At 43.3% G+C, this 24594-nt stretch overlaps 2 protein-coding genes across 5 annotated transcripts in view; both read left to right on the forward strand.

Moving 5' to 3' along the window:
• The window catches only part of WIPF2 (WAS/WASL interacting protein family member 2), a 42321-nt gene extending 32685 nt beyond the window's left edge, over positions 1 to 9636 (forward strand). For all 3 annotated transcript variants that reach the window (XM_019638802.1, XM_019638803.1, XM_019638804.1), the window contains exons 6-8: positions 2382 to 2588; positions 3941 to 4042; positions 4725 to 9636. In XM_019638802.1, coding sequence (XP_019494347.1) covers positions 2382 to 2588; positions 3941 to 4042; positions 4725 to 4765 — 350 coding nt within the window. In that variant the 3' untranslated portion in view covers positions 4766 to 9636. The remainder of the gene's footprint in view (positions 1 to 2381; positions 2589 to 3940; positions 4043 to 4724) is intronic.
• Positions 9637 to 9795: 159 nt separating this feature from the next.
• CDC6 (cell division cycle 6) lies at positions 9796 to 23907 on the forward strand. Of its 2 annotated transcripts, none has more exons than XM_019638779.1 (12): positions 9796 to 11946; positions 13252 to 13439; positions 14257 to 14538; positions 14663 to 14862; positions 15110 to 15285; positions 15684 to 15790; positions 16231 to 16370; positions 17324 to 17424; positions 18564 to 18628; positions 20239 to 20441; positions 21061 to 21201; positions 21491 to 23907. In XM_019638779.1, the coding sequence occupies exons 2-12, from the start codon at positions 13265 to 13267 to the stop codon at positions 21578 to 21580; spliced, it is 1680 nt and encodes a 559-aa protein (XP_019494324.1). In that variant the 5' UTR covers positions 9796 to 11946; positions 13252 to 13264; the 3' UTR covers positions 21581 to 23907. The 2 variants fall into 2 exon arrangements, with proteins under 2 accessions (XP_019494324.1, XP_019494323.1); XM_019638778.1 differs by lacking the exon at positions 9796 to 11946 and adding an exon at positions 12088 to 12487.
• The last annotated feature ends 687 nt before the right edge of the window (positions 23908 to 24594 follow it).

Genomic DNA, 24594 nt, shown 5'->3' on the forward strand with positions numbered 1-24594 from the left:
CAATGATGGTGCCAACTTGGGCCAGTGAAGCAACGTCCTCCACAACTAGACTGAAGAACAAAAGGACAGCAACTTGTCTGTTCCCCTTCCCCGAATTCCCCAGCGCCGTTCCCATCCCCCAATTCCCCAATAAAAATCTTTAAAACAAGCAAACAAAAAAAGAGTTGGCATGCCAGCTCTGAGCAGCAGGGCCCTAGTTCGGATCCCACATGTGGGCCAGTGACACTGTGCCCTCTACAGCTGAGATGGTGAACAACAGCTCAACCTGGAGCTGGGCAGCCGTGCGTCGGCATAGGCTGCAGTGAGGCTGGCCTGCAGCTGGCATGTGCTTTTGTGAGCTGCTGTGAGCTGCCGTGACTGGCTGTTTTTTTCTTAAAGATTTTATTGGGGAATTGGGGGAGGGGAACTGCAACCTATGCCATAGCCGGCAACTCATGGCAGCAGCCCAGCTCCAGGTGGAGCTGTTGTTCACTATCTTAGCTGTAGAGGGCGCAGTGTCACTGGCCCTCATGTGGGATCCGAACCGGGGTCCTGCTGCTCAGAGCTGGCGTTCCAAGCCAACTCTTAACCAATGCGCCACTCGGCTGGCCCCAGAAATTCTGACAGTAATTCAGGAGGAACAATACGATATGCTCATAATACTAAAACAGTGGTTTTTTTTAAGCTGAGTAGTTGCTCCATGTGCTATTTAGATAACAACTATTTATTGGACATGGCATAGGTACCAAAAGACACACTTCCATCTCACTGGGTTATAAATTTGTTGGGGAGATAAGATACATATATATAACATTTGCAATAATTACGAAAAGCAATGTGAGGGCAAGAGAAAGATCAAATGTGTACTGGGTCTATTAGATCTGTGACCTCAGACAAATAACCTACTTCCCAGTTTCCTTGTTTGTGAAATGGGAATAATACAACATAACTTTGCAGGGGTGACTGAAGAATTTTTAAAGATTTACTGCATATAATGCACCCAGGACAATGCCTGGAACAGAGTGGATACCAAGTAAATGGTAGCAGCTATTGCTAGTTAATGCAAAGAAAGCATAGAGGTAATATTACTTAAACACAGTAGAACCTATTCCGGTGGTGTTGCCATTTCTTCATACATGCTTTTGATATTACCTTCTACTTGGTGGCAAATTTTTGTCTTTTTAAGGGTGTATTTGATTTTTGAAAATGGCCAAAAAGCGGAGTCAGACGTAGGTATGAATATTTTTGTTACTGTTGGTGTGACCTCAGAAATGAGATGTGACCATCACATTTATGGATCTGTCTGATAAACGGGGTTTGGAGGCAATTCCAAAAGAGGTGTTCCCAATTTTTTTGAGCAATGAGACTATTTACTGAAAATATGTAACTTTTACAGATGAACTTACTATACATATCTTGAAAATCACGCATTTTAGCCTGTACTACTAAGTGCTAGAATAAGTGACATGGCCTATAAATGTTTTGAGTGAGCAAAGAAGGAGGGGATCAGAATAGAGTGGATTGCTTTGAGAAAAGATTGAGAAGATGGAACCTGCATTAAACCTTAAAGGATAGATAGATTTGGTAGTAAAAGAAGAGCGATGTCATTTTTGAGGATTGTGGGTGGAGTCACAAGAGTGAAGCATATGTAATTTGGTTTACTTAGCAAAGGTTGATTGAGTACCTATCATGTGCTGTACATTTGGCTGAGTTTGGGGACTCAGATGAATGGTCACTGCTCTGACTTATACACAGTATACTGGGAAAGAGGCCCATATAAAGAATAACCAGAGTACAATATAGTAGAGTGGTAGAGAGATACAGAGGTGGTGGTGGGAGTGAAGAAGAGCTGTACCTAACCCAGCCTAGGAGTCAAGAAAGGGAGGAGAAGGTGAGATCAGGGTGACTGAGGTGGAAGGTTGCTGTGTAAGAAAGGAGATTAATTAGGGGAAACCCAATTGGGGTAGAAGCTAAGGATTTGAAACTTTATGATGTAGGAAATGCAAAGCCCTTTGCAAAAGTCTTAGCAAGTATTTTGGGGATCTTAGTGAGTTGGTGGTATGCAGAATGGATTGGCAGATTAAGAGATTAGAAGCAAGGAGAACATTTGGGAGGCTTTTTGCAGTAGAACAGGCTAAATATGAGAAAGCCCTGAATTAGAATTGTGGAGGCTGACATGGAAGAGCAGGGGAAAAAATCATCAAGAATAGGTAGAGTTCCTGCCTGACTTCTCATGGGAAATGAAAAAGGGTCATACATTTATTCTGAACTTTGGTATCTGGAAGAATGGTGATGCTGTTAAAGAAATAGGGATGAGAGGAGGGTGAATATATTTAACATGGTGCTCAGAGACTCGCAGAGCCTCTGCATTCAAACATAACTGCTCCCGATTTTAATTACAGCTCCTCCACCCCCACTACCAATGATCCGAAATGGTGCCAGGGATGCTCCCCCTCCCCCCCCACCATACCGACATGGGTCGGAACCTCTGAGCCGGGGAAAGCCCCCACCTCCGCCCTCAAGGATCCCAGCCGGGCCACCCCCTCCTCCTCCACCACCTCTGAGGAATGGCCACAGGGATTCTATTACCACTGTCCGATCTTTCTTGGGTGAGTACCTAGCTGTTTTAGCCTCCTAGTTCCTGTGGTGACTTACCAACTCAGTGGCCCTTGTAGAGTGGGAATGGTCATTTGCTATCTTTTGTTCACAGCAGTTTCTCTCCCGACTTTACCTCAGACTTCTAGGCCCTATCCATTGACATCCCTTTCCTTGTGCAAATTGGAGGCATGGTTGCTTTGGAATAGGCTGAAGTAAAATCAGCAGGTGTCAAGCCTCCCCTAAAGCCACTCTCTTGCTCCCCAAAGATCATTAGTTGTGGTTACCTTTTAAGTCAGAGACTTCATCCTCTTCGGGATTATTCAGACAAGAACTCTGTGTATCATCTTCCTATGAAGGAGACCTCCATTCTGGCCCTTTAAAAATAAAACACTACTCTGTGTACACAACATTTATCTAGTAATCCAAAGCCACTAACTAGCTGTGTTATTTTGAGGAAGTCCCTTTACTTCTCTGGACCTCACTTCTCTTACCTGTGAAATGAGGAGGTTGACTAGTTCAGGAGTATGTCATATTTACTTGACCAAGGTTATCAATGAATCTTAGGCTCCACCTAAGAGATTTTAATTCATTAGGTCTGGGATGGAGCCCCAAGCAAAGGTTGTCCAGAGGATATCATTAGACCCTCTGTTGAGGACTCCTGGAAAGACCTGTACAATCCTTTCAGCTCTAACACTCTGGATTCTTTAATGGTTGGTTCTTCTTTGCCCTGGCCCTAGTCTATTCCTGTGAGGTGCACCAGGGTTTTTCCTTTGAAGATAAGTGAACGTGATCAAGCCACACCTGTAAAAACTGTGAACCTTCTTGTAGCGGGGCCATGGCACGTGGGAGTGGGGGCCATGAGATGGCTATCGCAGCTGTGTTGCAGAGCTAAGTGAGGGTAACCTGGGCCAAAAAGGGAATTATCTGGTCACAGCCCTCTAGTTGGTGACAAATACTCCCATTTTAGGTTAATTTCTACCAATCTGTGGATTCAGTTCAGTTGGTTTCCCATGGTGATAGTCTCTAAGATGATTATGTTAAAGAACTCCATATATTTTTTTCTCCTCCCATGCAGATAGCTGGGCTCCTTTCCTGTTATATGCTTGAATTTTCATGGAAAGATTTTTTAAAAACCAGTTTAAAGACTAATTTCTTAATGTAAAGAGCCTTTGACCTTTGAGCACATCCTCTGTGCATATGAGGTTCATAGAATGATGCTATGCTGGAACGTTGGTTTAGTGGGCAGGGTAGGCCGTCAAGTACATCAGAATGCACGGAGACTAGTAAGGGCAAGTTCTAGTGGTACAGAGGTGTGGGAGCACGTGGAAGGGTGATGCGAATTAATATTCTGTTCCTTTTGTAGATGATTTTGAGTCAAAGTATTCTTTCCATCCAGTAGAAGACTTTCCGGCTCCAGAAGAGTATAAACACTTTCAGAGAGTATATCCCAGCAAAACAAACCGAGGTGAGAAGAGCAGTCATGGAAGTTTTTCCATAATCACATAGAAAGCAGAATCTCTGTGCTTTTCTTCAGCTAAAATTTACTTCTCCTCACCTGCATTTTCTTTAAAAAACCTCGTGTCCCAAAATATAACAGCTTACAGGGCCTCTTTTTTTTTTTAAAGATTTTTATTGGGGAATTGGGGGGATGGGAACAGTGCTGGGGAATTGGGGGAAGGGGAACAGACAAGTTGCTGTCGTTTTGTTCTTCAGTCTAGTTGTGGAGGACGTTGCTTCACTGGCCCAAGTTGGCACCATCATTGCGCTCTTCTCGGGCAAGGCAGATCAGTCGCCGGCTTCTGGACGGCCGCTCACTGCGGCTGCTGGCCGCTCACGCTGGCTGCTGGCTACATACGATAGCCCATGGCAACCCATTGCCACAGGGGCTGCAGCCTACGCCGTTGCCCGCAACACAGGGCAGCCCAGCTCCAGGTTGAGTTGTTGTTTAGCATTTTAGCTGTGGAGGGCAGTGTCACTGGCCCTCATATGTGGGATCCGATCCGGGGCCCTCTGGCATCCCAAGCCAGTTCTTAACCATCGCGCCACTCGGCCGGCCCAGGGCCTGTCTCTTATTTCAGGATTGTTTGGGTTATTCAGGGTCTGGTGGGTGACCTTGTGTATGTGGTTTTTATTGGTATTTTTTTCAGCTGCCCGTGGAGCCCCGCCTCTGCCACCCACTGTCAGGTGAAGTCTGGCTTGGTCCTGTTCCTCAGGAAAAGGATGGACCCACTCCTCTTCTCAGATGGTCCCTTCTATTCCCCTGAAAACCTGCATGAGAGCTCCTAATGTGTTTCTCCAGTGCAACCAACCTCTAGACTCCAAGCATTCCCTCCAGCTCACCTCCATCTATGCATCTCGTCTCTGGACTTGGTGATTGGACTCTTTATATTGACAATAGGGTCTCGAACCCTGCATCCATCCCTCCTCTAGCAAGCCCTGCTAGCCAGATGAGGAAAAAGCTTCCATGTCTCCTGCTTTCCTCTTGGGGAAAGGTGCCTTGTTGTGATGAATTAACTCATTGTTGGGGCAGGGTGGAGAAAGGTACTCCTGCCTCCTCCTACCCACTGTGGGGGAAGCTTAGTGGTATATTACATTTCATCATTTAGGAGGCTGACATGACCAGGACTTTGGGGGCGGGGGAGGGGGCATTTTTAGTGAAAAGGAGAGGAGTTTGCAGAGAAGTGATCTGTTTTAAAGGTCATGTTTGAAGAAAGGGTAAGGAAATGGGTCTGCTTTATTTTTAGGGGTATTTTGGTTTTGCTCTTATCCCACCCCATACACTCACCCCAGGGATAAGTTGGATATAAACACTAAATACTAATCAGTTGAACTAAACAGCTAATAAAAAGAGAGGGTGAAATAAACTGGGGAGCCTTTTAGAGCTAGTCAGTTTCTTTGCAGAGAAGGGACCAGAAGCCATTTGAGTCCTCTGGGACTCCCTGCCCTATTTCCTCAGGGTGCTGCGGCCGAGGGATGTTTTTCCTCCCCCCACCACCCAGCCCTCAAGAGAAAAGTCATATTCATTCATTCCAGATTCACAAACCCCCAAAATTTCCAGTTGGAGGTAGGAAGATAGGACTTTGGCATTGGCCTTACCCTTGACCTTGAGTTCACCTCAGTCTTTTCTGACTGGCCCTGAAGGTCGCCAGCCCTTTCAGTCCTGTCCAGACACGTCAGTCCGATGGGTGCTTCATGATGACCAAGAAGGGAGGGGTGAAGCACCTTGTAGAAGGGACCAGCTCTGTGGGCTACAAAAGACTAAAGCCTACTCATTGCAGAGTTCACAACCCATCTGACCAAACAGACTCTTCCTGTTTTCTCCACTACCCTTGCCTTCCTGAGACTTGCAGGGGTTAGCACAGCAGAGTAGATACGGGTGAGGCAGCTTATGGGGGGTGATCAAAGATTTCTCTGTTCCAGGAAGCGCAAAGACTTTGGTGAGGTGTTCCTCAGCCCAGTTGATCTCCCTTGGCGGCCAACAATATGTTGTTTCTTCATCTTCCAGGTCCTAGTTAAAGAGCACAGAGAAAATGGAGGTTCCTGATCTAGGTAGGAACTGAACTTAAAAGATGGGACAGGGACTTCCCCTTCTCTGACAGCGGGATGGAGCTCCTGGGCTCCACACTGATGGTTAGGTTTGCTACAGCTCTTGCCAAGTACAGAGGCTACTCAAAACTTGGAGTAAGAGGAGGGAGGCCATGGCGATTCCATGAAATGGTTGGGGAAAGTCAGTTGAAACATTTCACCAGATACATCACAGGCCTAAACCACCTTAGGGACCTTTCTGATCTGTTGGATCACAGACTAAGGGCCTGTGCATGGTGCCAGGTGAAACGCCAGTCTTCCAAATGCTAGATGAGAGAGGGCTCGACGTGGGGTATTTGTATGGGTCTTCTGTGCTTTGTCATCCCCTGTACCACATTGACTCTTGGGACAAACCAGGACTAGGTCTGTCACCAAACTTTTTTTAATCATTATTTATCATTTTTCAAATCAATTAGCAGTTATCTCCCAACAGTTTCCCCAGCGTCATGAATTGAATAGAGCTAAGAGAGGGGATGCTAGTGGCGGGAAAGGGAGAGAAGAGAGTACAAGACTGGATACCGCAGCAGTTCCAGGGTAGATGCTGACCAGTTACTGAACTTGGACTGTGAAGTCTTCCCATTTGTTTTTGAAATGGGAGTTGATGCCTTTTGTACAATGTTATCAAAGTGTATTTTTTCCCCTTTACTCAAATACGGAGCATCAGAATAAGTATCACAAGTAAAAGCCAAACCCCAGCTTTTGATTGGGGCTGATATCTTCCTGCCCTGCGACCTACTGTCCCTCATTCCCCAGCATCTGGACTGTGTCACATGGGTATTGTGCTTTCATTTTCTTGGGCCTAGATCTAGTCAGATGAATTTTCTTCTTCAGAGCATGTTAGTGACACAGTACTTATTTAAATGTCTCTGCCTTATACGTTATTTGGTCCCTCTGTTAATAACAGATTTATTATCATGTATATTTACTATCGAAGAATGGGAATGTGATCCTCATAGTTATTGATCTATTTTGTATGTTGTAAAAAGCTTGTAATATAGGTTTAAGGTGGGCTGGCTGCAAGAGCACTAAAACTTCTCACCTTTTAAACTGCTCTTTTTATCTGCTTATGGGAATGCCGTCTCTTCAGTGGAAGATTGGGTGGTCTCATGTTGAGGCTGTTGCCCAGTCCCATTAAACCCCTTATCCCCTCCCAGAAGGAAGAGACATTGCCCAACTAAGCATCAGGAAGCTGTGTTAAAAGCCCTTGTGTGGGTTTGGTTTTATGATGTTTTTCTCTAGTGGGAAAAACTTAATACTATACTTGTTTCTTACTGCCCTTTCTGGGAAGCAGGGCAGTGGCCTCCAGGTTTGTAAATGAGCTAGATGCCCCTCTTCCCGCCTCTTCTCTGGTCACCAAACCTGGGTAAGAGCACTTTGATATTCCAGGTGTGGTTTTCTCTAGTGTGGGGATTTCCTCCAGCAGCAGAGCCCCATCATCTTCACAGCCTGTGCCCACAGAGCGAGAGTGCTTAGGGCTGCCCTACCCAATGGATGTGAAGCTGCTGTCTCCAGAAATTCATCCCAGCCCTCCCAACTGGCAAAAGCAAAGAGACTAGCCACTGGCCATTGCACTGGGGGCATCCCCTCACGCCACGGCTTCCCAACTTGAAACCCAGATTTACCTTCAGGGAGAGGTAAGAAAAAACTGTAAATAGACTTGCTACAGAGCAACTCAGGGTTGGGGTGTGTTTTAATTCTCCTGGTCACTTGAAATAATCTGTAGGCTGAAAGCTTATGGGGGTGGGGGACAAGTGTGACTCCAGGGTCTTCTGAGAAGCTTTTGGGGTGGAGTATAGGGCTTCTGAGGCCCTTTGATGGCACTACACTGAGCTGTCTGTCCTTCTGGAAACCCAGCCTACAATCAACTGCAAATCAAATTCTTCACATTCCAGTTGTAGTCTTTCTTTCCCTATTAAATCTCAGTCCCTGACTATGTAGTCAGGGTGGCTTTCTATAAGCCACCCTAATTTAGGGAATGGAAGGCATGACAGCTCTGCCTTCAAGACGCATCTCTTAAATACAAAATGAAAGAAAACTACAGCCACCTTCAAAACACATTAAAAAAAAAAAGGAAAACTATTTAACCGAAGGAAGGGTTTGGTTCCATTCAACTCCACGTTCATTGTGCCTTTACTTGTGTTAGATTTCCGTGCTTTCTTCCCCTCGCCCTCTTTGAAGCAATTAAAATCTTCCTTGATAACTGCTGTTTCCTTCTTTCTACTCTTGTTCCTAACATCTTATTGGGTTCCCTAATTGTCCTAAATCTCATTCCACTAGTGGCAGAGGGGCCAAACCTACTTTTCTCATGCCTAACTTTTATTTCCCATGATGACCAGCATGGAACTCATAGTCAACACTGAATAAAAGACTAGAATGACATGTTTGAAGAGTGTGAGTGTGTATGTGTGTGTCCATCTTTGTCTGCATGTGGGTCAGTTTCTTTTGAAAATAATTTATTGTATGATTTATTTTGGAGTTATTTTCTGATTACAGTGCTCCCTCTCCTAATTAGTATGGATTCCACCCACCCCACCACCACCACCACCACCACTAAAATGTATAATCTGGTCTCAGGTTGGATTCTTTGGTACATTTGTTTCTTCTGGATGCCATGCAGTTTAATTAAACCTTACTTAAAAACAAAAACAAAATACTGGAAACTGTGTACTCTTGTCTGGAATGCCACCTCATGTGATGGCATAGAGAGGGGAGAAAATCTGTTGCCTCATATGCTAGGTTGGGTAGTGGTTTGACCCCAGGTCCACTGAGAAAGTAGATACACTGACTTGGGCAGAAGTATCTGCAGCTTCCTGAGGGTTTTCTCTCCTCCCCTCTGCTGTGTTTTGAAAAATCACAGTTCTAGTTAGCCATGCTGACTGGGTGATTCTGATAGAGTTGGTCATTATTTATATGTGTTGCCTAACTTCCCTTTGCTTATGATCTCAGGGAACCCAGGACACCCTCTGGCCTTGTGTCCTTTCTTTATATCCCTGTGATTCTTTCAACCTGTGTTGCATGGCCGATTCTCACACTATGGCATGGAAGAAAAGGTGGGGGCCGAGCATGCAGGCCTCGTGTGTCTATTTTTATGTGGGTATTGGCTATTTTTCTTCACTGCTCTTTAAGTTGAAATCTTAGCTGGCTTTGTTGAACTTTGACTTTCGGTGTAAAAATTAAACCAGACATTCTCTGCTTACTAGGGTCAGCTGACATCACCACTAAGACTTAATGAGCTTACCTGACACTTTCATCACTAGCAAAGGTCTTGAAATTATTTCCCATACTGATCCATAATGCGTGTGTGTATGAATCACTCTCACATAATTTAGATATAACAACCTGAGGGGGAGGGAAGGAAGAAGGGGGGAAAGGCCTTTCACTTTCATCCGTACTTGCCAAATTGGCTGAATTCCTGATTATTTGGCCCATCGTTGTTATTAATATGATTAATAAACTACCTATTTATTGATTTAATTGTTCCTCCTGTGACTTTAAATAGCCCTCAAATGGAGCTTGCCTAAATGACCCTCAACTTCCTAACCTTATAAGCTTTCTGCATCCTATTGGAATGATATTGCTAGGGGGGGTGTGTGTGTGTGTGTGTGTGTGTGTGTGTGTGTGTGTGTGTGTGTGTGTGTGTACACTTACACAAAAGGATGCCAGACTGGTCCTTCCAGTGTGATTTGATTCCTTCCCCAATGATACTGTGTATGAATTAACAGGTGATAAGGACACTAGTTTGCCCACTGTAATTATTACTGACACCGCTGCTTATGGTGAATGTACCTCTTAAGTATTTCCTGGCCCAACCCAGCCACAAACTGTGCAACTCACTGCAAGGAAGCTGCCTGTCTCTGACGTCCTATTACTCTGCAGACAGCGATAAATGTCAACCTCAGGATCCTAACCACCCTAGAGGATAACTATGGGGAAATGCTTCGCCTCTGACATCACTGGAGCCCATTCTGGATGGTTTTTACACATAATTGAATTTACTCTCCACTCCTAGGTTTAGGGGTGTGAGATTTAAAGGACTACATGGTATCTGGCCACAAAGCAGCAGGAATGCCCTTCCCATTCATTCAGTGAGCATTTATTGCATACTTGATTCTGTGCCAGGCATCTATAATATGAAGATGAATAGGACATGGTCTTTGCCTCCAAGGAGCTCAGAGTGTAGTAGAAGACCTCAGGACAGCTATCAGGAGAAACCTATGCAGGGTATTAAAAGGCTTTATGGTAATTAGCCAGGGAAGGAGGATGGTGAGCAGCATTCCAGACAGGAAACAGCAAGGACAGAGGCACAGAAGCAAGAAACAACTTGGTGGTTACGTGCGTCACGTTAGCGGAATACTGGAAAGCTTCAAGTAGGCAATCTTAGACACCTTTCAATCCTGACATTTTGTGATTCTCTGCCTGGTTCCACAGTGGTCATTTACCCTTGTAGGCTTTTCTTGAACTAGGGCTATATTTCCTGGTGTTTTCGTAGGCTCCAGTATGCACGTTAAGTACTCAGCTTCCCCTGCTCCCTCTTTCCCACTGTAAAATGAGAGAGGTGGTTCACCACCATCCCTTAAAGCTCGCTAGGCACATGTTACCCTTTCAGGTTATTAAGGACAACTTTTAGGTGCCCAGGTTATAAAAATAAATATGAACAGTGAAGATTGCTACCTAGGTTCCATTGCCCTATTAAGACATCAGAAATACCATCTGGTCGAAAAGCCTCCATTCTAGGATAACACTTTTTACATTCACAGCTGCTAAGCTCTTCACTCTTACAGTTTGCAGCGCCTACAAAGCCTTCCCAAAATGTGCTCCTTCACCATCGCTTCCTATTAGAAGGCCACTTTAGAACCTACATCTGTAATCCTCCCCCTGTGTTTGAGTGGTCAAGAGTTTGATCTGTCAGACTTCCCAAGTTCAAATTCCAGCTCTTTCACTTACTAGTTGTGTAACCTTGGGCAAATTTACTCAAGCCCCCTCATTTGTAAAATGGAAATAATACTCACTTCATGAGGTGCTTGTGAGAATTAATGTGATATAGGCAAAACACTTGGGCTCAGTCCCTGGCATATGCTTAAACACTCAGTATTGGCTCTTATCTCCTATATGAACTAGCTATAATTAACTGACGATTGTAATAATGTTTTCCTATTTCTGGGATTTATTGCTCTATTTTATATGATACTGAAGGATGAAAGATAAATGCTTACCATCACCTAGAATTGGGTTTTGGCCTTGAACAGAACCTGAGGCTTAGCTAGGTTATTAGCTTTGGAAGCTGGCCTGTAAATTACTACTATAATTTATTTTTTTCATTAAAAGCTCAGCTTGCTGCTTCTTCTGTGGCAGTCTTCTCTGGTCCTGAAACCCTAGTGTTTAGCCATTAAAAAAAGATTTTAAAATTAAGGGGCCATAATTCTCTTCACTCCCCACTAAGTGGGGATTAATGGGATTAATGATAAGAAGGTGCACAGAATTCTTAACCTTTAACCAAACAAAAGCAAAGGCCTGGCCCTATTTCTCATCTTTGAAATACAAATCAGGGCAATACTGTGATAAAATGTGGTGGTATATTTATGTATGTGTAGAACTTGACCAAAAAAAACATTGCTTTGGGTGTCAGGAAGTATGGGTCCTAGGCCCTTCCACAAGATGCTATGACCTCTAATTAACCCTCTGCACATTTGCTTTGTGCTTTGCAGGGTTATGCATTAGAGAGTTAAGTAAAGCGCCTCTCACGCATCATGCCTGGCACCCAGAACCGCCCCCAAATGCCAAATGGTAGGTATTATATAGTAGCGCTCTAAAAATCTAGCTCATTAGGATAATGAAAATAGGTAAGTGCAGCAACGAGAAGGGGCAACCGTATCTTTATACCTAACCACCAAAAAAAGGGCGTAGAAATAGAGAGCCGCCTGCGACAAAGACTACATCTCCCGCCGGGCTTTGCGGCGTGGCCGGGCCACTTTACCCAGAATCGCTCCCTTTGCAACCTCGCGTCTTTACGCGGAAGTCCCGGATATAGTTGCGCTCTCAGCTCAGTGGGTGTGGCCTCACGGGAGCGCTGAGACCTGGGGCTCTCTTATTGGTTGTGGGTCTTACGGCTGGATTGGACGCGAAGAGGACGGGCGTTTGCCGAGGCGCGCGGCGCTCGCGACAGCCAATCAGAACCCTGGCCGGGCTTTGGCGGGAGGCCGGAAAGCTGTGGCTGTGCAGATTTGGCGCGAGAGTGGCTGGGCTTTTCTGCTGCTGGTTTGTTCAGGAGCTTGTGAAGAATTCTTGAAGCCGTGTGCTAGAGACGTGAGAAGGAGCTGGCACTGAGGTGACGTAGCCCTGTGGGGTGGAGAGGAGAAGATTGCTCGGGAGGCCTGGGGTCTGGTAGGCAGCGGACTTGGGTGGCAAGGCCCGCGGGTTCCGATGAGGCCCGAGGTGAAGTGAGAGGAGGAGAGCTCAGATTGCGGCAGCTCAGGTCTGGGTAAGGGAAGACAGATGTGCGCCTTCGAAGTAGTTTGGCAGTTGTGCGTGGGGAGTTAAATGTTGTAGAAGGGACATGTTCTGGGGTTGGGTTAAGAGTTGTGTAGAGTAGGGACTGAGTGCAGAGTGAGGCCTCAGGGAAAACTAAATACGGAAGGCTGCTGGGCGAAGCTGGTGATAAAGATAGACCCCGTGCCTGGGATGAGGGGATTAGAAATATAGAAATCACTCAAGATAAACTTAATGCATTGTCCAAGTGGGTAAGAACTTGGGCCGTGAAGCCAGAATACCGGGTTTGCTGTGATTTTGGACCTCTGTTCCTCTCAATTTTCTCATCTTCAAGATTATTTAAATAATAGTACCTACCTCTATGGTAGTGTAAACTTAGATGAGTCAGTACCTAACATATTTATAACAGCTTCTTACCCATAATAGGTAGACAGGTGTTCACTATTGTATAGATTTGGGTGGGAAGCAGAACTGGATGCTAAAATATTGTTATAACATAATTTACTAACGACATGAGTGTTGATGATCTTTATAAATTAGTTATTTTTCCTTCAGTTTTACATACTGATTGGTTGTCTGTTCTCTTTTTTTGTGTGTGCCCAGCTGTGTTGCCATCATGCCTCAAACCCGATCCCAGTCACAGACTGCAATCAGTTTTCCAAAAAAGAAGCTGTCTCGGATGTTGGACAAAGCTAAAAACTCTAGTGACACCAAACTAGAACTGACAAATGTCCAGGCCATACCCCGTTCTCCTTGTGCAGTTCTGCCTCTTAGCCCTAGAAAACGTCTAGGTAAGCTATCCATTGTATAAGTACTTTTTGATTGGTAGCTCTTGACCACTCCTTCAATAATAAGATGCCTAATCCTTTGAAGCACCTTTCTAAGTTCCGTTAAGACCTCTCTATTCATTTTGGTTATTTTCAGAATGGTTGCTAAATTCTTCCTGAACTTCAGAGTTAAGATCACTTTCTAAAGTATTTAATAGGTCTGCTCTTCAATTCCTTAATACTAAACAATTCTGTTGGTATTTTCAATGACCTTGCAGTTAGCTATACTGTGTAGTATTTTGAAACTTGCTTCAAAAGTGGTGAAATTAAGAGACACAGGTGATGTTCTTGTTTTAGAACAGTTGTTGGTAATCCTTTCTTGTTTTAGATAATTTCTTTTATTGAGGGGTGATTGGGCAGTATCTGAAGACACTTTTTTTTGGTTGTCACAACTGAGGAAGTGCTAGTGGCATAGTGGATAAAGACCAGGGATGCTGCTAAACGTTCTGCAATGAACAGGATACCCCCCCACACACACACCCTCACACATAATGAAGAATTATTTGGTCCAAGATATCAGTGGTACCAAGGTTGAGAAACCCTGTTTTAGAACCATCTTAGGATTTGATCCCACTAAAACCCATTTGGTTTCTACCAAACAGTAGTAAGATTCAGTGATGCCATCTGGTGGCCAGTATTTGCTTCTAAAATGAGAAGCATTTTATTTTGGTGGCTTTGACTATCAAAGAAATTCACCTCTTTCTGGGGGAGGCAGAGATCTTTGCAAGTCCTTTTACTGTTCACTACTGTGAATGACCATGTTTTGATTTTAATATTTCAGGTGATGACAACCTGTGCAACACTCCTCATTTACCACCCTGTTCTCCACCAAAGCAGGGCAAGAAAGAGAATGGTCCCCCTCACTCACATACACCTAAGGGGCGTAAATTGGTATTTGACAATCAGTTGACAGTTAAGTCTCCTAGCAAAAGAGAACAAGCCAGAGTTCACCAAGACAAAATATGTTCCTCAGTTCAAAAAGGTCAAGAGATCACAGCAAATTCTGAGCAGAAATGTCCCCTGGAGAAAGAATCTGCACGTGTGAGACTCTTCAAACAAGAAGGTTCGTTCTTACATTGCAGCTGTTAGTGCAGCCTCGTAAACAAGGCTGGTGACTCCAAATGAAACCCATTGGGTCTTCTCAGTCACCTCTGTTGTGTCTAACTGTCCTTTCATATCTGGCACAGGCACTTGTTATCAGCAAGCAAAGCTGGTCCTGAATACAGCTGTCCCAGATCGGCTGCCTGCCAGGGAAAAGGAGATGGATATCATCAGGAATTTCCTGAGGGAGCACATCTGTGGGAAAAAAGCTGGAAGCCTTTATCTTTCTGGTGCTCCTGGAACTGGAAAAACTGCCTGCTTAAGCCGAATTCTGCAAGACCTCAAGGTACGTTCAGAGTATAAATTATGCTCTTGCTAAAATGACACTTGGTTATTGAGGGTTAAGAAAAAGTAAAAGTCTTAGAGGGTTGAAGTTTTCCCCAAAATAAGACGTTTTTAGTTTCATTGTCTAAATCTTTCCAAATGAAAGTAGAGCTTATTCTCTTGAACGCTGTTAACTCCTCAAAGACACCTTGGGTTCCATCAAATCTTAATCTGAGGCCAGAATAACTCCCGTGTTTGCATTTTCCTAGAAAAAACTGAAAGGCTTTAAAACTATCATGCTGAATTGCATGTCCTTGAGGAGTGCCCAGGCTGTATTCCCAGCTATTGCTCAGGAGATTTTTCAGGAAGGAGTATCCAGGCCAGCTGGGAAGGACATGATGAGGAAACTGGAAAATCATTTGACTGCACAGAAGGGCCCCATGATGTAAGTATTGCTCTGCTGAAAGTGGCTCTGAAAATCTGCAAGCTGTGTTACCCCCACACTCCCATTCTTGAATTTATCAGTTTGCTTATAAAAAGAACATTTCCTATATTTCCTCTATGAGAGGTAGTTTCATAGCTTAAAGGGAAAAAAGAAAGGAAAAATACACCTTCTAATTTTAAATTGGGAAAATGTTTTTAAACGAATTGCTTGAAAAACCTCTCTTATTTTCATGATGGTGGAGTAGGTGGTATGATTGTAACAGTGACTGGCGAAAGGACAAATTATGATCTTTAAACTGATCTCAGCTGTAGGAATGTGACCTAGAGTCAGCCCAGCTCAGACAAATTGGAGAGTTAAGAAGGTGAACATGGATACTAATTGTTTCTCTTGATATATAGTGTGTTGGTGTTGGACGAGGTGGATCAGCTGGACAGCAAAGGGCAGGATGTATTGTACACGCTGTTTGAATGGCCGTGGTTAAGCAATTCTCGATTGGTGCTGATTGGTTAGTGCTCAATTGTTCATGTTACATGGTGGTTGTAAAGAATTCTTTTTCTAACCTCTTCAGCTTATTTATCACCTATTATTTTAAGCTAGCTTTCTGCTTTCTTATCAAAATGAGTTACCATAAAAATAATAGTATTTTTCATCTAAGGCATATCTATTTTGTTAAGTCTGAACAGAAATGACATAATAGTGCATTTCAGAGACCATTGATTTTTGGAGTATCTGGTCCTGCTTATCGGTGAACAATTCTAAACCTAAATTCAAAAGAGTATTCTGTGATGACTATATACTTAATGAGTGTTGGGAGGGGTGGGAGTGGGAAGCAACAATTGGAATGCTGGATTATAACTGGGAATTTTAGTCAACTTTCAGAGGGTTTATGTTTCCTTTTAGGATGATTTGACCAGTGATGATTAGTGTTATTTATCTCCTCTTCAGGCATTGCTAATACCCTGGATCTCACAGACAGAATTCTGCCGAGGCTTCAAGCTAGAGAAAAATGTAAACCATGCCTGTTGAATTTCCCACCTTATACCAAAAATCAAATAGCCACTATCTTGCAGGATCGACTTAGTCAGGTGAGTGTCAACCACTATACCAAATTGTGTGTTCCTTGGATCACCTGTGTTGGGAAAACCTAACAATAGTTCTAAAATGTTTAGCTTTGATTGCATTGCTAAGCATGGAGTACCTATGGGCCATAATGAGCACATTTTTATATGAATTTTCACCCATGGCTCCATTTATTAGATGCTTCAGTGTTGAAATAAAAATAAGAGCGGAATCACTCAAATGCTTCTTTGATGGCTTTTAAAAATAGTGCCTATGAGGGCCGGCCGAGTGGCACGATGGTTAAGAACTGGCTTGGGACACCAGAGGGCCCCGGTTCGGATCCCACATATCAGGGCCAGTGACACTGCCCTCTACAGCTAAGATGCTGAACAACAGCTCAACCTGAAGCTGGGCTGCTGTGAGTCGCTGGTGACGGCGTAGGCTGCAGCCCCTGTGGCAGTGAGTTGCCATGGGCTACTGTGTGTAGCCAGCAGCCAGCGTGAGCGGCCAGCAGCCGCCGTGAGCAGCCATCCAGAAGCCAGCGACTGATCTGCCTCGCCCGGGAAGAGCGCAATGATGATGCCAACTTGGGCCAGTGAAGCAACGTCCTCCACAACTAGACTGAAGACCAAACTGACGGCAACTTGTCTGTTCCCCTTCCCCAATTCCCCAATAAAAATCTTTAAAAAATAAATAAATAAAAATAGGGCCTATGAAAAAAACTTTCTCTTTTGAAAAGCACCAAAGAAAGTTAAGTTCTGATTGCTTTTTTTCCATTCATGAACCTTTACTACATTTCTAGGAAATGCTTAAATGTGTGAAATCTCCATTTACTTATGAACAGAAAAGGCATCTTAGACCCTAAAGGGTGACCAATCAAGTTTAGACTTAAGTGTGAAAATATTTATGTCTGGGATCTAAATCATAAAGAGTGGGAATCTTATAGTTCAAACTGTCACCTTCTGTGTCTTGTCCAAAGGCATCGAGAGATCAGGTTCTGGATAACGCTGCAATTCAGTTCTGCGCCCGAAAAGTATCTGCTGTTTCGGGAGACGTTCGCAAAGCACTAGATGTTTGCAGGTGAGTTATGGCACTGTTGGCTGCTTTTATTAAAAAAAAAAGAAATGCTGTTAATTGTCTCATGTAACTCAAGTGAATGTGGCTTAAGAGGCTCCATTCTGCCACTTTTTATGCTCAGAAAAGAGGACTTGTTTCTCAGTGGGGAGCTCTGCATTTCGACCGTGTTAATGTCTGAAACATTATCAGTCCATTACCTACAGAGGGAGGAACAAATGAGATGTTGCTGGCACTCCCTGTGGTGATTATAGATTGGTTAATTACATTTGTATTAAAAAAGACTCCAGTTTACTTTTCCATTAGCTGGTCTCAAGCAGGTTTATTTATGGACCTGAACCATCTTCGCCTTTAGACATTTTTTTCCTTCTTTTGCTTTTGTGAGCACCCCTTCCTCCAGTTGGTGGTCCCCACAGTTGTAACTCCAGACCTCTCCCCATCCCCCTGCCCCTCCTGCTGGGGAAAGCCTCTGTGCTGACTGATGAAATTTCTTCCTTCCCAGTAGGAACACTGGGTCCATTAAAATGATACTTACTGTGTTGCCCCGCTGGTCCAACCTCCCCCTACTGCCATGCAGAAGATCCAGGTCTGGCTTATGGCTTCCTGTGGGCAAAGTAGTTTGGAGAGAGCAGTGGGAGAGTAAGCTCTTCCTGTTGCTAGATGTCATGATCCTGGATTTGAAAGTTTCCCCTAGTCAGCAAACTACTTGGGTAGACTTGCCCTATGAGCAATAGTCATGTAGTATGGTGTGGTTTAGCCTACACATGCCATGTATATACAAGTGAGGACTCTCGTTTTAGGTCCAGTGTGGATGGGTGATACTGGCTCTCTTTAGACAGTTGCCCACACTACGTATTCTCTCCTACCCATGACATTTTCTCCTCCAAAATGTTATTATTGGCTCAATGTATGATGACCTACTTGGCATCTATAAGAGGAAAACATGTAGTGTTGAAGTTTCTCAGATTCCCTGGTCTATGAATTATTTCAAGGCAGCTAAGCCTCCTCTAGCAGAGACATAACCCGGGTTTGTTTGGGGGCTTTAAAATTATAAAACATGTTGTTTTTTGTTAATGTGTCTGTTTCTGAGCTTAGTGGTTTGGTTTGGCTCAGCCTAAATTAATTTCAGAAATTTTTTTTTACAGGAGAGCTATTGAAATTGTAGAGTCAGATGTCAAAAGCCAGACTATCCTCAAACCACTGTCTCAATGTAAGTAGTTTATCTCTTTCCCGTCTTCCTTTATAATTGGAAGCTCAATTTTTCTGAGGAAAGAGCTAGAAAGATGTAATGAACACAGTTAAATCCACACACCCATTTTTGTGTCTGTCTGTCTTTTTTGATCTATTTCATCTGCTTATTTCAATCTTGCCTACCAGTACTATAGTCCGTGCATTACTGGAAATGAGTTCTTCAGGGTGTTATATAAATGGCTGGGACGGAGTAAGTTTTCTTTCCAAGCTCTAGGAATGAAAACTAGACAGTAAGGTTGGATCAGCTTCTCTGGGTGCTTGTGTTGTGTGCAGTTCAGGTCTCAATATAGATGAAAGGAAAGCCTGGTAAATAAGACAGACAGTGAAAGAATGGAGTTCAACTTGGGATATCTCAAACCTTTAAACAAGTCTAGGAGGGTAGAAGTATAAAAGACAAAATATTAAAAGACAATATTTTATAATAGCCTACCGTAAACTGCAGGCTGTTTTAAATTAAAATGGTAAAATTAATTTTTCTTTCTCTCAGCCTTGTTCTCTTAGCTATGGCAAAATATAAAATGACCATGAACTACACATCTCGTCAGTGTTCAATATCCAGTGTTAATCTTTAGAAACAGGACAGTCTGATTTGATTGTTGCTTCCTTCACTCCTGCACTGGTTGAAAGTTATTAAAATTGTTTCTAGCATTACAGTTCCACAGAAAACACTTTCTATTTTTCATCACCTTGTTCCTTTCAACTTGATTCTGCTACTTGATCAGGGATCTTCAGTTTCTCCACTACTATTAGTCCTCTGCAGCATCCCGTTTGTAGTCACCAAATAGAAGCAAATTGTTGCAGGGCAACTGCACATGGTCTCAGGAAGTAACTTTCAGCAGAGGTCGTTACAGAGCAAATCTCTCCTCTGTCTTGCAATTCCTGCACCTCCGAACAATGTGGCCATAGTTTGAGCAGCTTGTTGGCAGTTTCCCAATTTGAGGCCTCTGAGATGGTGCTATCTGCTAAGATATCCAATGACATTTTCTCAAGTGTTGCTGTACTGTAGATCAGCTTGGATGAGTGAACCAAACCTCAAAGGTCATTTGTGGAGGCTATCTAAAGGACATACACAGGATTGACCTTACCATCCACATTGCGACGCATTTGATTCAGAATATTAGGTTGTTTTCCCAGCTTTTTCCTTAAGTATCAGGCATATCGTCTTTGCTTCAAGATTCTGTTCTTCTGTACTTTTGAGATATTAGGAACTTCCAAGGTAAAATGCAGTAGTTCTCTGTCTGGCTCTCATTCTTTCATGAGGTGGATTATTGTCTTTCTGAGATTAAATTGTGTTCTACAGGACAAAATAGCTCACCATTCGGCCCAGAAAAAGGATACCCTACTTTCCAAGTCATCCCACATTATTTTGGCCTCTTTCAGAGGATAGTATTGTCTCTCATTCCTTTTGCTTCTAGTTACAGAGTTGGAACCTCTGCTTTGCCACTTGAACTGCACTTTTTTTTTGAACATGACTGCACTTGAACTGTCTCCAACGAAAACTTAGTGTCATGTGTCTCAATACACAGAATTTTTAAAAACCTAATTAAGCTTGATTTATTTATTTTATAGGTAAATCCCCCTCTGAGGCACTGGTTCCGAAGCGGGTTGGTCTTATTCACATATCCCAAGTCATTTCAGAAGTTGATGGTAACAGAATGACTTTGAGCCAAGAAGGAGCACAAGATTCCTTCCCTCTGCAGCAGAAGATCTTGGTCTGCTCTTTGCTGCTCCTGACCAGGCAGCTGAAAATCAAAGAGGTCACTTTGGGGAAGGTTAGTTGGGAATCTCAGCAGATGGAGCTGGGGTGGAGATGAGAATCTGCTTTGCAGAGCAGATATTTTCCAAAAGGCCTATCATGCTCCAGCTGATATGAATTAAAAATGGATTTTTAACAGTAAGACTAAATACCGATATCATATAAAAGGCAGCTGACTTTATTTCCCTTGGGTTGTGGTTGAGAATTTACCATTTATAATCTTCTCCCCTTCATTTCTGCCTCTCCCTATGAAATATATAAAACCCCTTTCCTGCATAACAGTATAGGTTTTTGGCAATTTTCTACAGAGTGCCTGTTCAAGGATTTTATTGAAAAGAGGGAGAATTAGGGTATTGAGATAACTTTTTTGCAAACCCAGACTCTCATATTTAAAAAGATTATAAGGTCCGGTCGAGTGGCTCAGTTGGTTAAGAGCTCGCTCAAGAGTGCAAGCTCTGAGCAACAGTGGTTCGATGCCCGGCCCAAGCTGAGCTGCTGCTGAGCTGCCAGCAGGTGGCAGGATGGCTCAGCTAAAAATAAATAAATAAATGAATAAATAAATAAAATAAAAAGATTATAAGGTTACAAGAGATATGACTTATAAGCAACATTTGTTCTCCCTTCTTTCCTCCCAGTTATATGAAGCCTACAGTAATGTCTGTCGCAAACAGCAGATGGCAACCGTGGACCAGTCAGAGTGTTTGTCACTTTCAGGGCTCTTGGAAGCCAGGGGCATTTTAGAATTGAAGAAAAACAAGGAAACCCGCTTCACAAAGGTACAACTCACTGCTTCTTTGTGACATTGCTTTTAATTGTCCTGTTTTGAAGAGCTTATCTTTTGCTAAAGTAAAGAATTTTAAATGACCACAATTAGATAATTTGTTGTTTTGTTAGGTAGTTTGTTAAGATCTGTGAGGATGGGACTGTGGTATAAATGAGATTTTTTTAAAAGCAGTGTTTAACTTGCTTGCCTCTTGTGAGAAAAGTTGAATATGGTAGACATTTATGTAATAAAAACTGATTTTGAGAGTTCACTGTGAAAAGCTTTTATTCTCTTCTTTCCAGGTGTCTTTGAAGATTGAAGAAAAGGAAATAGAGCATGCTCTGAAAGACAAAGCTTTAATTGGAAATATCTTAGCTACTGGATTACCTTAAATTTTTTTATACTAATACCCCACCCGAAAGTATCCAGCTGGCATTTAGAGAGCTATAAAGTCTTCATTTTAGTACTTCATATATTCAGGTTTGAAAACAAATACGACCTTTTTTACTTGAAAGTGACAAATTTTAATCTATAGATTTAAGAATATTTGCACAGAATTTGGGTCTTATTATTTTTATGCATTAAAAATTACCAAGTAGACCCTTTTTAATGATATTTACTACCTTAATATGCTTACAAGTATATAGAGTATGTTGTGGAATGTGTATATAGTTACCTCTTTGTTTTCTCAAACATTGTTATATTTGAAAGAACTTTGGGACTAGAGTCAGAAGAACGAGAAAGGATGATCCAGGAAAATAAGCAAGTCTGCATGGAGATTTGGAGGACACTTTGTGATCAAAGAATTTATTTCATTTTGGAGTATACTGTGTTCACGTTGCAGACATTTTAAAGACTTATTGGGTTTCTTAGGCACTCCCAAGGGTGTGGGGTTGGTAAGGAGAATGTAACTCTACAGACTGTGAATATATTTATTTTCAAGTTTGATTCTTTGTGTTTTCAAGCAGCCACATTTCAAGAGAGCTCAAACTTTCAGAAGGCAATGTGAAAATTCCTCCCTAAACTGTCCCACAGTCTTAGTTGCCCTCAGATGAAGCCAGTTGTTTCAAGATGCCTTAGTTTGGGGTTGGATTTTCATCTAAATCGCATTTTTTTCTAGTTTTACTAGATCAATTAATCCATTCGGTTACTCAAGTCTCCTCTTTTCTGGGTTTAGTTTCCAGTGGCATTAAATGGCAATTTGTGATGGGGACACCAGAGGGCACCGTTATAACACTGACTGCCTTGAAAGGGAAGGCATGGGGCTGGGGTAGTTTTGAGAGAAAGGGGGAGGAACTTAAGTTTGATTCATTTGGGAGATTGCTGTACTTTTAAAACTCAGGCAAATGCTTGGAATGCAAGCCATGTGTGATATGAATGGTCTGAGGGCCAGTGTCCAAGTCTGTGCTCCCTGAGCTCTTCTGTCTCCTCCTACCTTTCTGACACACTTGAGTTTGGAAACATGATATGTGTATAAATGATCTGTTGGCCACTGTTTCATTCATGCTGCCCACTGTATCCTTGCAATGTGATCTGGGCTACAGCAGGTGGTATGGGATAGAAGAGCACACAGAGAGCCCTCTGAAATGAACACTACCCACTGGTGTGTGTAGCAGAGCATACATAGTCTGTAGACAGGAGTCTGAATGTCATTCTCACACACTCTTACAAGAGCATTCATTCCCTCTGAGGGTAATTTGTGAGTATAGAACACAGTTCTATACCTACAAGCTTGGAAAGTATCTGGGGCTAGAAGGGTTAACAAGCATAATTGCAAAGATTGTCCGAAGGCTGATGGAAAGCAGAGACTGAATGGGATTGAGAACAGATGCGAGGCTTGATTTAAATTACATTTTATTGGATGCTGCAGCCTTAAGAGACGTGACTGCTTTACAGTTTGTTTCCACACTGTGGGCAGCTGCTGTCTGTTCTGTGTCCACAGTAGGATCCTGCCCAGAAAGGAGCGGTCTCCCCACCTCGTTGTGTTTGAGGCTTGGCGCCTTCCTCTTAACTGTAGGACTTGAGTCAGGAACATGGCTTGACTCGCAGTGGGGCTGCTATGTATCCTCCGTGGCTCTGAGCCAAGATTGCATTTGCAGATTCAAAGGAGCCAAATTTCTTTCCCCTCTACCTCCTTTCTCTCCCTTTCCCCTGGTATTTGGAAATAGGGTTTTCTGTGGACTGGCTTGTTAGTTTCTTTTCCTTCAGTTCTCCCCCCACTGTCAATTTCTAGGTCATTGCTGCTCTTAAGACTTTAGCAATTGGAACAGGGTTGGTTCTGTCAGTGATGCGTGAAGCAGACTTAGAGTCCCTGCTTGGCTTCCGCTGCCCTTGTGGGAGCAAAAGCTGATGTATGTTTGTCAGTGGAGTCTTAAGTGTAATTCAGACAGCTGGGAAGCGGATAGAGAGGAGGAAGAAAGTCCTTTCCTTGCTGGCTTTTCTCACTGAGGCTGAGAGCTATGGGAAGGTAGTGGGACGGGATGGGCCTGTGGTTACTAGTTTTTGCCAGGATCATAGGCAGTTTCACATAGAGTAGTGGCAAAGATGCTGACCTACATTCTTCCTCTTGAAGGTGGTGGGGTGTGTGTCGATATCCTGGTTTACTTATTTTTCTTCAAAGGAGCAGATTAAGCTTCCACGGAGTGTTGTGGGTATTGCCACGGAAAGAACATAGACACAATAAAATTGGTGTGAGTTTCAACCCCAGAGCTGCCACTGATATTCCTGGCTCAATGAAGTCTTGCCTGTGGCTAGATAACTGGCAAGAGTGTGTGAGGTCCAAGCTACCCAGAGATCAAACAAGTTGGCAGAGCTCTCTTCCCTCTCCCACCCCCACCCCATTGCTCCCTGCCTTATTAAGTGCCTTTTAAGGTAGAACCAATAAGAATTGGGAAGTGGGAATGAGATAGACTTGGAGATTTAAAAAAATATCTATGGAGAGGTGTCGCCTTGACTACTGAAGGAGACCAAAAGACCCAAGTTTGAGATTTTATTTAATTTGTACCTGTCCCCAGCACTTAGTACAGTGTCCAGTACCTGGTAAGTATTCAATAAACAATTCTTGAATGGACAGATCAGTGAACCAAGTAAGATGCTGCGTTTCCCTCCATCCTGAGGACAGTTCTAATCTGGAGGTAAACACTGCTGGTGCTTTTGCACTGAGATGGAGCAGGCCCCTGTAAAAGGGTGCTTCATCTTACAAAATACGTCTTGGCACAGTTGTGAAGGTTTATTGGCCTCACAGATGCGTTCCAATCGCTCCCTCTGATGTAGTGGTATTTTGCTTGAGGCAACTTCCATGTTGCTCCCAGGAAGCCTTGGCTATGGGTAGAGTCCTTCCTTCCTACAGGCTGGGAAGAGGGGTGCCTGCCTGGTTGTTACCGAGTGTCCCTAGAGATTGGCCAGA

Source organism: Hipposideros armiger, unplaced genomic scaffold (genome assembly GCF_001890085.2).
Source record: "Hipposideros armiger isolate ML-2016 unplaced genomic scaffold, ASM189008v1 scaffold_40, whole genome shotgun sequence".
Taxonomy (NCBI): domain Eukaryota; kingdom Metazoa; phylum Chordata; class Mammalia; order Chiroptera; family Hipposideridae; genus Hipposideros; species Hipposideros armiger.

Coding starts and splice junctions, on each gene's coding strand:
- CDC6 (XM_019638779.1), top strand. CDS start 13,265: ATGCCTCAAACCCGATCCCAGTCACAGACTGCAATCAGTTTTCCAAAA. Junction 14,539..14,662: donor GAGACTCTTCAAACAAGAAG/GTTCGTTCTTAC, acceptor TATCTGGCACAG/GCACTTGTTATCAGCAAGCA. Junction 17,425..18,563: donor AAAGCACTAGATGTTTGCAG/GTGAGTTATGGC, acceptor TTTTTTTTACAG/GAGAGCTATTGAAATTGTAG.